General features: G+C 40.9%; 1 protein-coding gene across 5 annotated transcripts in view; it reads right to left on the reverse strand.

Moving 5' to 3' along the window:
• Positions 1 to 14,083, reverse strand: part of SGCD (sarcoglycan delta) — a 314,527-nt gene that overhangs the window by 58,870 nt on the left and 241,574 nt on the right. For all 5 annotated transcript variants that reach the window (XM_027682409.1, XM_027682411.1, XM_027682413.1 and 2 more), the window contains exon 4: positions 11,828 to 11,929. In XM_027682409.1, the coding sequence (XP_027538210.1) occupies positions 11,828 to 11,929 (102 nt within the window). The remainder of the gene's footprint in view (positions 1 to 11,827; positions 11,930 to 14,083) is intronic.

Consider the following 14,083-nt stretch of genomic DNA (forward strand, 5'->3'; position numbering starts at 1 on the left):
GCAGGGCTGTGCTTTAGGAAGCAGGTTTGAAGGGCACAGAGTGCTCTCCTTTCCAACAGCTTCATGGGAGTAATAATCTCATTTCCTGGATCTGTAGTTATTTATTCATTGGAGACTGAGCACTTGCCACTGTACAAGACACAAAGAAAGATCATCTGACCACTCCCGGTGACAGAAAATTCAGCTTTTCTATTCCAATTCTTGGTTTTATTCGTGGTTTTTCTGCCTTTTTTTTTCCTGAGCTGCTGTAAATGCATGGCAGGTTTGAACCAGCTATAAAATGATTGATGAAAACCATATTTAGGCCTTGTTGTGGGAATATTTATTGTAGAAATACACTCAGTTAACCCTGTAGGGGGATATCTGGGAAAACGGGAAGGATGGAAAAGAAAGGCTGGGCCCATGACTGTACCTCTGATACCAAAGTGATTTGATCTGCTTTAATTATGATACAGGGTTATGGGGTCACAGAAACATTAGCACAAACTGGTTTTGAATTGCTCTTATTTAACCACTTTGTTTCTTCTGCTGAAATGATCAATACTTGGCTTTAAGAAGGATGCTCTGTTGGTCTACATGACTAGACAGAGTCTTCCTTACATGAACAAACAGAGGGGCCAAGCTCTGACCTGCAGTGATGGAACAGTTCATGTGTGAGTTACTGTCAGACAGGAACTGTCTCAGAGAGGGAGACAACTCAACTGTGCACCAACTGCAAACCTCCCTGTGCCTCAGAGAGGCTGAATGTCCAACAGCCAAGGTGATGGCACACTTGAACAGGTAAAATGACAGATGCAGCTAAGCGTGTGACGTGGAATTGGACTGATGTGGAGGAAAGATGCTAAATCATGCTGGACTTCGCTACACTGAACACATGCACCTACAGAGAGAGCACAGGAGCAAAGTTCTGATCAGCGGGACAACTGCAGGAGCAGGATGATTTGTGTTGGGATTTGATTGCGTCTTGCAGCTGCCAGTCAACAGACACTCCCGAGTACCTGCTTCAGGGTGAAGAGAGGAGAGAACACAGGGTACTGCTGTGGTACAGGGCCGATGAGCAAAAACCACATCTCTAACCAACATCACTGGGGAGCTGGGGAGTGGTATTTCAAGAGATGTCAGGCTCACAGAAAAAGCAGCAGATGCTTTTTCCATGCCTGGAAGAAGACAGGAAAGTCGTTTGGGGAAATGGTGAGTAATGGCAAAAGCAGCCAAAGAGACTGGGATGTGTGAAGGTAAAACAGAGCACAGGGAGGCATGCAAAAGCCAAGGATCCAAATTACTCTTTGGCAATCAGCAGGGCAGCTCATCCTCTTGTGGTTGTCTCCTATTTTTAACAGAAGGTATTTGCCTCTCAGTGTTTTTATTCCTCAAGTTCTTTCAAAACTCTGGAGGAACAAAACTGATCAGTGAAAACACCCAACGAGTGGTTCCTACCAGCAAAGGGTACGGGAAGGGTCCTGCCTGCATCTTCCTGTTCCTTCTACTTCACCTAAGCTATGCTTCCCAGAGTGCTGCATAATAGATAATGTTGCAGACAGAAACAAAAAGCCTCCTTCTTTGCCAGCTTGTACCAACATCAGGGCTCATAATTTATAAATAACAGTTGGGATCTTAAGAAAACATATAGCAAAGGTCAGTTTGCAGTAGGAGCTGGGGACTTCAAGAGGTAGCAGAATACAGATAGAATATTTTGGCATGAAGCAACAGTAGACATGCAATCAAAGCTGCTTCTCAAGCCATTGCCCATTGTGGCCTTTACTACATTTAAAGAGTGAAGGATGTTCTGCAAAAAAACTGGAGGATACAGGCTCTGAACACAACCACAGAAAGCATCAGAGGAAACATGGTCAGGCTCATGCCACCAACTTGCTGCCTTCCAGCCATGGACACCAAGATCCTAAATCAGCTTCAGTTGAACACATACTCTTGACCTTTTACAGCAATTAGTGTGTGTTTGGATTACGGATTATTTGGCGATTCACTGTGTGGCTTCACCTGTGTGTACAACACAACAGTGAATCTGCCTAAAGGAAAATATCAACTGCTCTAGGGTGATGAACAGCTGTGCCCACTTGGTACTTCTAACCTGCAAAATATACTTAGAAAAAAAATCAGGATTTTAAGAAAAATAATGAAATGTTCACACTCTTACTGATCAACCCAATCAAAAGAAAGAAAACAGCTTTTGGCTAAAGAACTGAAAGCCTTGCTGGAGATCGATGCTTGTTCTGTCAGACAAGTGACCTCTCTTCTCCCCTCAATGAACCCACTGTCTGTAATTTTATTTGTTTCTCTGCTTTTAAATACTGATGTCCTACAAAGCTTCTAATTGGAAAAACACATCTTACTGTTCAGCTGTGCTGCCTTGGGCTGCAGTCCTGTCAGATTACATCCAAGAAGGCTCAGTTTGCACTAGTACTTGGAAAAGAAGACTTTCCAGGCACTGTGAAGAGGAATATGAATAATTCAGTGAACAGCAAGTCTCTCCCTGAATCCGTAACCACCCATTCATGGGGCCACAGGTAAGCTTTTGCAGCTGTTCCTGGTTTCTTAGAAGAGAAACAGAACTCAGATGTTCACCACTTTTATTCATTAGATGCCCCATGACAAATCAACCCCTCGTCTAAATCAATAGAGAAACAAGAATATCAAGTTGCAGCTGGAAAGAAAAAGAGAGGAAAAATCCTAGGTCAAAAAACCAATTTTAATTGCCTAGTTTTAGATTACTAATTAAGAATCCAACAAAGTAACTTACACCGACTAAGAAGATACTGTGAAAATCTTGGCATGTATTTACTCACCATTTTCATAAACAGACAATGATTTACAAATCAAATTTTAGCACTGCTGCATTTGAAACTAAATGTTAAATGAAACTTATGAAACTTTCCCTTGTAGACCATAAAGAATAACTTTCTAAAGGAAGATGTGTCTCTGTCCTTAGAAGGGATGTTTCTGGGGGAAGTTGGATGACAGCAGCACTGTACAGATGATGATCTCTGGGGAACCTCAGAGGTGTGAAGGCAAAAGCCATGGAGGCTTCAGCTCCACTCCTGCTCAGGGAAAAAAATTAGGGCTTGAAAGTGAGGAATGTCCTGCTGTTTTATGTAAGGATGGCAAACAAGGATTGTGCTTGAAGGATGAACAAGGAAGACATACTGTGAGCTGAAACACCTTGAGTTTTCCTTCTGTTCCATGTTTGTACAGAGCTGAGCAGGATGAACTCCCACCAGTGGCTTTGCTCTGCCACACACATGCACTGCATGTAGACATATAGACATGTAGATATTATAGACATATGCAGCAAAGAACCAACTCTAGGCATGGGAATAGCCTTACTCATGTCAGTGAAATTACTTATGTCTAAATTATGCACATAATTAAATATCTGGTTGAACAGTCAATGCCAATCAATGATTTACTGACAAGTCAGAATGTCTAACTCTGTAACTAGTTATAGCCATTTTTATCACACATGTACACTAGTGTTCTGCACTCCAACACTGTGCCACTAACATTGGTGTGGGACTGCCCCTTCCTGCCCCTGGGAGTTGATGGCCAGACACAACCTCAGCCAAACAGAAATCAGAAACAAAGATGTTGCAACCAGGAAGATGTTAACAGCTAAAGAAATAATATTTTTTTCTTTCAAAAGCAGCAAGTCAGTTTTCCCAAGACTCTCAACCAATTTGTCCTAAAAGAAGAAGGAGCAAATTTAGAGTTGTCCTTGTTTTTCCCTGTGTTCTTCTTTCTCCAAAGACAACATCTGTCATTTAGAAACAAAACAGTCAGAGAAACTCTTATTACTGGCATAGCAACTGGCAAATGAAACCTGGAAATCCTTACTTTCCTTTCCTATTGCAAATCAAAGAACACACAACCTGAGCTGTCTGTAAAACTGGTTGTGTGTGCCTGCACTTGCTAATGACAGCACAGCTTGTCTTGTCAACTCATGCCTTATAAAATACATAACTTTCCTGCCAAATTAGTTTTGATCAGCAGAAGAGTTGCAGAAGTGTTTGCTGTCCTGTAGTAAAAAGACACAAAGCTCTGCTTTGAGGCTTCTTTATAATTGGATCTTTCTATTTGTCTTTTAGAGTTTCCTTTGTCTATTTGCCTCTATCTTCCCTCTACCCATACTGTATAAAGTTCCATTTCTTTTTCATTTTTAGTATTAGCAAGTTGCTTTTGTATTTCAGATTTTCCAAAGCAGCCAGAATCCTGATTGTCAGAAGCGATGTTTAGAAATGGTAAATCCTTAAACTCAAGGCCCTTTGAACTTCAGGGAGACAAATGCAGCCTACACAGTTGCACATGTTTTTCGTGCCCCACTGTCCTCCTTTTCACAGCTGAAATACAAGCAATTTCTGGGATCATGGCAAAAATGTAATGCAAAAGCTTAGAGCCCACAAAGCCCCCAGCCCTAACCCAGAGCTCACTTTGAGCTGTTACTCTCATCACTTGTTCTTAATGACCACAGAGTCCAGTTGCAAAAGTTTAAAATGGAGAGGAGGTGGGAATCAGATCAGAACAGCAAAACAAACACATAATCTGGGCAGTTTCCCTTTCCTTACACAACCAGTTCAAGCAGAGAAATTCTACCTGTCAAAGGGAAAAAGTAAAATACATTGAGAGACCATTTTAGCTCAGGAGCTGTTAACTTGTCCACATTACCTCCATGGCCCACAAGAAGCTGAAACTCCCTCACAAGAAGGTGAAAACTACTGACTATAAAGTGGTTATTCAGCTTATGGGTTCAGGTACTTCTGCATTGACCATATGGGGTTTTCTGGACACAAAGTCTCCACTGATGTCAGGATAAGAAAGCACAAACATGTTGCTTCCAGGGTTAGTTCAGAGATGTACCCATAATGCAAATATAGACAAAAGCTGAGGTAGGTAGCCCACTTGGCACAGCTGATTGGCTTTAATAGGTGTTGATTACACTGCTCATATTGCATGAAATTAAAAAGCTTACAAATGTTATAAGCCATTACCCTTCCATTTAAGAGAGCTTATGACAAGTTAGCAACATTTAATGAAATCCTTTTTTAAATGCCATAGGCAGCCTCCATGAGATTTTACTTTGAGATGCAACTTGTGGAGTTATTTCAGAAAGTTTACATCAGAGCTTCCTTTCTTGCACTTCTTTGGGATACTCTGATTTGGCAGCCAGTGGGATACTTCAGTTCCCTGTTGCAGTCTCAGTGTGTGGTTCCTTGCACAACGAACCAGGAAGAGGCACAGCAAGGTTTAACTCTGGTGTTATTGGACACACCCTTTCAGCCAGTCTACACAATTCCCTTCAAAATTCGAAGCTGAGAGACTTCTGACTAATTTCACTATGAAAGTAAAGGGAAATGTTTTCATAGTTGCTGTAAAATTTACTTAACTTCCACCTTTTCAGCACACTGGAAATATCACAGAGCCACAAACTGCCCCCAGAGCGCTGGGGCAGCCAAGGTTCAGCCTGAAGTAGGCTCTCTGGATTTCATTGCTTAGGAATGAAATTTATTATAGGAGAGCATATCAATTTTATAAATCCCACTGGACCCTCACAGCCTACTGCTGTATGCAGACTCAAATCTGCTGTGGATGGTGATGGCAAAAATATCTGTACATCAGGTGAGGACACTTCTGCCAAAACGATGCCTTTTGCAACTTGCTCTTTCACTGCATCCCCCTCTGACTGCCAGCTCTCCTCTCTGCTGATCACTGTCAGGCAAGCAAGACTCAAACTGACCAAACTGAGACACATTTATAGCAAAAGCACACTGGCATGGAATCTAACAAGCTATCTGGAGTGGTGCCACAAGGAATGCTCAACAAACCCTATAAATGAGTAGAGGAGATGGCCAGGCACGGCTGCAAGAAGCTCATTTCTGTTGGCTCTGCCATCACTAGAAACCTTGTTCTTTCCCCTGTCACCCCTGTCCCAAGTTATTAGGGCAATATCTTAACATCTGAACCAAAAATCAATCAAGAAGGAGCAAGCTATGAAGATGCAGTCAGGATCTATCCTGACTGCAGCTATTGTGCTTCAGGAGTCGACCTCAGGTAGTGAGAGATTTTCTACCTGAAGCTACAGTGGCAGCTGAACTGCCCCAGAGGCCAATGCCAGGAGACCAACACCTCCATGAGCTGACAGGAGCTCTCACTGGCTTGTATGCACCATAATATGCAAAGAAGATTCCTCTCTTCTATAAGATCCATTCACTAAGGGAATAGTGAAATTCTGGGAGGAACAATGGCCTAAGAGGGGGTGGGAGCACCCAGGGACTGCTGACTGATGGCAGCATGGTGAGACAAACTTCATTTCCACCCTGTGATGGTTTCAGTGAGCATGCCAAAACCATCAAGCACTTTGCTAGACCAAATCATCAGGAACTAATTCAATATCCATTTATTTCCCTGTAAACTTTGACAAAGGAAGAAAAGAAATTATTCTGTCTTCTTCCACAAAAAAATAGCAGCCTTCTTTCATGCTATCTATCTGAAAGCTGCATTTCTACTACACAGTTTGAACCTCACACAAAGTTGCAATTATCTTGCCATCTGCATTGCCTTTTATCTAAATTAGTATGTTATATTGCTTATACATATGTATTTATGGCTATGAGGCAGGTATGCCCCACTGTGGGAACATGTCATTGTTTAATCCAAATACATGGTTTATTGTTTTTCAGGGCGTACTTTTAGCTTGGAGGCAGGTAGACCTGCAGAGCAAATAATACAAAAGAATAGGTCCATTACAGAAGTGCTTCTGTGCTTTGAAATTATAGCATGCTTCTTCCAGATCCGAACACAGTGAGGCAAAATACATTGGCAAAATAATTACTTATCACTCATAAAAGCTTCCTTTAAATTTTCTATCATTCAAATACTGGCTGGGGAAAATGTAAAGGACAGAGAAGCATATTTTATGCACTCGCTAGTCTAGCTTGTGTGCTGATGAGAACTTACTAAACACCAGTAAAGGGAATAGCAGTTATCAGCCCTAATTCACAACTGTGAATTTTTTAGACCAAACAGATGCCCTTGCAGAATCCCAGCCAAGTGTTAATGACAGCCCCAGTTCCACTGGAGTCACTAGTTATTTTGTATGGCTTCAAATGAGGGCAGGTTTGCTCCAGTGATCTGAGCAAGCATGCTGCTTTCAGAGAGACACTCATTGCTACAGTGAGTAGGACAGGGTCTTCTAACATTACCCAAAGAAAGGAAAATAACAAAAAGACATAGTCCTTTGCCTCAGGGTTGGTTTTTTTCTTTGATGTACAGGATTTTTCTTTTAAACTCTTTTTTCCCCCCAGTTGATTAAAAATAACAGAAAGTGGGCCTTCAGCATGAGACCATCTAAATACAATAAGAGATCTCTTTTAAAACACACTTAAAAATCTCCTCAAAATCTGTTCAGTGAACTTTGCCATCTCTCTGTTCAACAACAGAGCTTGGAACTCCCTCAGGTAGAAAAGACCAAACAGGAAAGGTTGGTGCCCACGTTTAGTTCTGCGTTCCCAGACCCATCGATAGAAGAGCCTGCAAGAGAGCTGAACAGGCAGGACCTCAGTCAAGTGCTTTTTTCTGAAGCAAAGTCAAAGTTGTCAGGCAAATCCATATTCTTGTCTTTAAAAGGATTCGGGATAAGAAAAATTAAGTCCAGGTGTAAACATTTGCAAACCGAGGTTTATTTTTTTCTATCTATGCACTTGAAATGAACATTGAAAGGGCAAACCTTTCCTAATCCTATCATGGCAATGTCTTTCTCTGCTTCCTAAAGCTGAGATTATCATCTCATTGGTTGTCACACAGCTCCTGAGAGAAGTAATTCACTGGATTTTCCTGTGTTATCACAGCACAGGATTTTATTTCTCTTGTTATCGGAATGGAAAATGCACATAGCTTGTTCTCTGTCTTGCTCCTTTTAAGTTACTTACAGACCTGGATATGGCAAGCTTCCAAACACCCCAACTGCACTAAGAAAGCTAAATCTGGGCAACCTGCTTCTTAGCAGCTCATCTCAACACAGGCAGGAAAATTTCCAGTTTTAAATTTCTATTCCAATTAAGGCAATGAAGACTGAAGACCCCTAAACTGTTGCCATTGCTTTCCAGCACATAAAATTAACAATTTGTGCTGCTGTGTGCAACTTTCAGTCAAAGTTGGTCTGATTTATAAGCAAGCAGATGGTTCACACGATAGTCCACAATAAATTACAACAGTTAGAAAGACAGCTACATTTTGAGAGTGACAGTGCAGCTGAGCTACAGATGGGTTTATAGATGACCCTTCCAATTTTTAATAATCTCCATAATTTATCTGCAAGCAAAGAAATGTGAGAATTCCTAATGCACCTTCTTGACTATGTACAAATCACTTTTATTTACACAAGTAATACTTCATGGTCCAGTTAACTTCTTAATTAAAGGCAGCAAGATGCTCATGTTCCATGCAAGTGGCATGGAAAATACTGTTTGGTGTACAATATGTTCTGCTGGGAGTTTAAGATGCTCTGAACACTCCTGGAAAAGGGAACTCATCTATCTCATTTCTTTAAAACTAAGCATTAAGACTACAAGGGTGCAAACACTGCTACCACCAGTTACTTTTCATTAACCTCCAGATAAATTTTAGGGTCATGCAAAGCCTAAAGTTTATCTAAAGGTTATTTGCAAGATCTGATGCCTGAACGCAGACTCCTAACCCATACTACAAACCCAGTATTAGTGAGCCAGAACTAGGATGGGGAAACAGCAGGAACAGAGACCCTCATCTCTGTGTAAAGACAGAGGGATTTGGAGGGGTCACTCTTGAGTGGGTGAGGGAAAACAAAAGCAAGCCTGGGGGTGTCAGCTGTGGTGCAGAAAGAAACAGGCTGGAAGCAGCTGTAAGGAGCCAGTTCATGTCAGTGATTTCAATGGCCACTTCTCTGGCCTGGGACCAAACCACATCAGTCCAATCCTTCTGCTAATCCTTCTTCCCCTTTTGAAGGGACTTACAGAAAGATACCTTTGTTGGGTTGTTATTGATTGCATGTCAAGGTACAACAGATTCAGTCCTTCATGGCTGTAGTCTCAGTTGCAATGAGAAGAAGCACATCTAAGTGCAAGTACTCTGTCTGTAGTGTGGTGAAAGCAGCAGTACCTACTAGGGCTCTTTAAGGCACGAACTACAGAAACTCAGAGGGTTTCCCACAGCCAGTCTCATGGAATGACATTTGAGGGCTTTTCCTCCTCTCTAAACCTTGATCTTCCCTTCCAGCCAAATTAATTTGAAAAGGGATCCACTTTCAAGAGGAAATCCAAACCCATTGTTAAAACAGAAGGCACAGCTCCCAGGAAAGCAAGTCTGTGTATTATTGTAATTACTACCTTCCTGGGAATTCAGAGATGCAGCAGAGAAGAGGCACCAGTGACAAATTCAGGCCTTCGATAATAATCAATATTCACGTTTTGCAGATATTTTGGCAGGGATTGCCCAGCTCTGCCCACAGCAGGGCAGTGTGGGGAGCAGCACCACAGAGACACACGAGTGGGAAAACCCACTGCACAGAGGTGATGGGACTGCAGCCACTAATACAAAAAGTGATTCTTCTGCTTCCCTTCCCTGGCAGCAACAACACCCCTCCATCCACAACACAGAACAATACTGAGTTAAATCTGTTGTGTTTTTTAAAAAAATTAAAATTAAATTCTTCTATAAATAACCAGTGTCTGAAAGTCTTTGGAACTTACATGAAACCATTATTTATTACTGTACACAACTCTTAGGTTGTTTCATTAAACATATGAAAAATTGTCTATGTCAGATTATTTCTGGGATGCTCTTTGCTGTTATTTGTCATATTGTTTCTGTTATGCTTCACATATTTAAAGCTGCATTATGCACATCTGAAAACCCAGAGAAGATCACTATGGAATTAGTATGGATGTTCAGCTGTTACTGAGTGCTGAGTTTGGCACTTTATTTTAACAATATTCATCAGGTTCAGGAACTGCAGGCACACTTCCCTCCAAGACAACACTGGGTCATACTACTGTTCTTTAAAAAAATATAGTGCTGAATATTTAACAGTATTTTAAAATATTCTATAACTACAATACTTCGATTGACTGCAATGCTTTCCTTTGCTTTCAAAAAGCCAAATTCACATACAGCACAATAAATCAGTTGTCTGAAAGCAATAGGATCACTCTTGTTGCCCCCAGCCCAACAGTAATTCCAGAGTTATCACGAGCAGCCGGAAAGCCAGCACAGGCTAATCCAGTTTATTCCAGTGAAAAGTCAGATAAAGTATACACATGGTTTGTGTAACTACATAATTAATACAGTTCCCAGGACTCATCTACTGAAGCCTGCAGGGATGCTCCAGCTCACTAGACTGTAGATCAAACCTTCTCCACTAACAGTAAAAATAATCCTGGTAGGGGATAAAGCAAGTAACGCACACAGGCATTACCTTCTACTTCTTGTTCCTTGTATTCAGTAATCTGTCAATGGCGTGGAAATTATTTTCACAACCTTAGGAAGGGGACACCTTTTGTACTGCCTGATGTATGAAAATGCAGATCAATATGGTAATATGAAAACAGTAAACTCCCCAGTAGCAAGTAGTTCTCAGTTCTCTTAATAATCAAATATTATTTCCATCAATGTAAGTAGAGGAAAAGAAATGTAAGTAGCAATTTGTCAGTCTATTTATCAAACCAAGTGCTGCACCTGGTTCCCACACATTTTATGTTGAAAAGCATCTGACATGTAAGGTTTTAAGGTTCAGTTTTAATTCAGGGATGAAAACGTTTAGAGATATGAAGGTTTTCTTACTAAGTTTTCTTCCTAAATGATTATGCTTGTTCAAATCAATTCCTAGCCATCATGCAGAGGTTACAACCTTCAATAATTAAATCGGATATTGTATTGGCTGTTGTGTTCATTATGCTACAAGTTCCAATTTCTACAAGAGCACTGAAATGCTAAGATAAAAGGATGTTAAGTTTATTTAATTAGCTATCTGCCATTGTTATCAAAATGGAAGGCTGGTATCTGACTCAAATTAACACTTCAGATCAGGAAATAAGACAGATGATATCTTCTGAGGAGGATCCTGGAAACTCTCTGTAGTCATTTCAATTATTTTAAAGCTGCTCAGGACAAACAGAATTGCACTAGAAAGAGCAAAAGTCACCAACAGTAAATGAAGTGCTGCTATGAAAATGCCATTTCAATCACACTTGTTTTTTTCTCATTTTCAGTTGTTAACATTCTTGCCACTTTTGTCGTGCAGTCACTTCTAGCAGCACTGAATTTTAACTGCACATAATTTTAAACCAACATGAAATAGGACTGAGCACATAATACAGGTTCATTGAGTCAACAAACAACAGGTCAGGCCCTTGTGCCAAGGCATCATCTCTCTGCTCTCTGCAGAAAAGGCATAACTAGTAAAAACAGAGCTGGATTTCAGAACTACCTGCCATCCCTCTGCCTCTAATATCTCCTTTCTTACCTAATAGAAATATTAGGTCCTTCAGTGGAGGTTTGTTTATGATATATCTCAAAAGAAGGCAAAAAGACAGTGTGAAACCTCAGAGGTCCTAGAAATGTTTTAGCTGTGGCTTACACAAACCAAACTCATGCAACTGTCCAGAGGATACAGTACCTGAATGAAATCCTCCAAGGACACCCATTGCCTCACTCCCCAAATTGCATTTGTATAGAGTGGCCAATGGCCAAAGTAATTTATCCAATAATGACATCACCCTGCCACTTCTTAGTTTCTTTCTGTTAGGGCTACAGAAATGTGCTTATTCCCTTCCCAAAAACTTACTGGTCTTGACCGGATTTCTTTGGCGTAAAGAGGTTTCAAGAATTCTGAATCTCCTTCAAGCTTCAGACCCTTTTCCGTGATTCTCAGGTTCCCCATTCCATCCTAAAAGACAGACAAAAAGAAACAACCCCATTAGTCACAATTACTAAATTCACCAGGCTGCCAATAGCTGATTTTTTTCCATAGAAGATAACACATATAGCACTGGGAGGCACTAGAGAATGCAATTACTTCTGTTATCCTTGTCGCTTGGTTTCTGTGAAAAAAAAAATTCTGTTCAGAGCAATCTGCAGTGCCCCCCAGTAAACCATTTACACAGATGAAAGATGTTCCTTTAAGCTAAATCATTCTCTACTCACAGAGACGCAGCAATGCTCTGTGTTAACAGGAAACTATTCACTGTAATATCCACCGTCTGCCTGTATATTAATATACCTTCTCATTCATAGCAAATCATATAAAGACTGTGTGATTAATTCTGCCAAACTCCATATAGAGAATATGTGATTCCACTGAATCAAGAAAATAAGGTTTGGCTGCGTAGCAGTATTGCAATAAAATGTGGTAGGGAACTTGACCCCTGCTATTTGGGGAAATCTATGCAAAACATGGAATCTTTGGTGGGATTTCTTTAGGGCTATCAGCCTTTACAATAAAAAGATGTGGAATCACACTGATTATTTTCAAGTGTGACAATCTTTTCTGTGCTTTCAATACTGTTAAGATGCTGCACAGCTTTACTGGAATATACATTTATGCAAATATTTCCTCTGGAAGAAGTAATGATACAAAAGGAACAAGGCTGCTCTCCTGTCTTGGGCTAACTTCTGGCTTTTCTCTCCCTCGGTGATCAGCTCAGAATGGGAGCCCTCACTTTGCTCCTTGCACATCCCATGCACATCCCAGCAATCTGAAGCTCTGCATTCAAATATTTGGGTCTTCTGAGTCATTCCCATGCCCTTCAACCAACCAATGCAAAGACCATTGGCCAGGCATTAAGTGACTGATGTAACAATGCTTTCTGTTGAGTCCTAGCTCCACAGTTATAACTCTCAGTCCTCACCCTCTCCCCAGCCCTCCCAGGCTGCACAGTTCTACTGCACCCTGTACTTCCATGGCAAAAATCTTCTTGGCCTCCAAGAGATGACTCCAAATGGCCCCTTTAGAAATTGTTTAGCTATGTTTGTGCAAGATGTAATGAAAGATCTGATAAACCATAAGAGCAAAGAAAAGATGTCAAATTTTTATGAATTTTTCTTATTTTTCTTTTTTTGTTGTTGTTGGTTTTTTTTTTTTAATGCAATAAGACAGGTATATGGATACACTGGCACAGAGCAGAACTGTAGCAAAATATATTTCACCTTTGACACATGAAAGCTCTAACTTCTACTAAGATGAGGGATTTAGCTTCATTTAGGCTATAATTGCTTAGAAAGGTGTGTGTGTGTGAAAGAAGCATGGTGTGGGTAGAGAATTGCACAGGTACATCCATAATCAAAACCACATCAAATGCAAGGTACTGTTTCTAAGATTCAGGGTGATTTTCAAAGTTTGCAAGGATTGAGGTAAATTGGTTGTTTTTCTGAGAAAAAGATGGTCTGAAGAATACCTTTTAGCATAAAATTGCCTGAAGTCACTAGGATTGGAGAGTAACACTAACACCTCAGTTGTTTCAGGGATTTTATAAGAAAGAGGAATGCACTTGGGTAGAAGCCCTAAGAAGATCAAGAGGAGACCTGGAAAATCCAGGAAAACTGCATGTATTTGGATATACATCTTGCATGCTTTCTAATCCATCTGCAAAAACCCCTTCCCACCTCTCTATTCCCTCTCCCTCCCATTGTGAGTGCACCTCCAGCAGCAGAAGAGGAATCACCGTCATTACAAGTGAATGGCGAACCCAGAAAGACTTTCATGAACTACTGCCAAAAGGCATGAATTTGGAGGGATAAAAATCCAAGACATCTCATAGCTCAGCAGTGACACTGGTCACTTGCCAGAGGTTCTCCTGTTCCAAGAAGTACCATTCCCAGGTAGTTCTCTGCCAAGTTAAAATCCTTCTTGCCAGAGCGTGGTGTCTTACAAACAAAGGTGATGCTGGGTGATAAAGTGACCGCTGTCATCTCCTTTTGAACTGAAGGTTGTAAGCAAACTTGAGAGACATATGCTGAAAATGCTACGGATCGTTGAAGGGAGGGAATGAGAGATGGCTCATAAAACTGCACTTGCTACATTCCTTGGCCTGGGTGGAAAATA

Source organism: Neopelma chrysocephalum, unplaced genomic scaffold (assembly GCF_003984885.1).
Source record: "Neopelma chrysocephalum unplaced genomic scaffold, ASM398488v2 Primary Assembly neopelma1_63, whole genome shotgun sequence".
NCBI classification, from domain to species: Eukaryota; Metazoa; Chordata; class Aves; order Passeriformes; family Pipridae; genus Neopelma; species Neopelma chrysocephalum.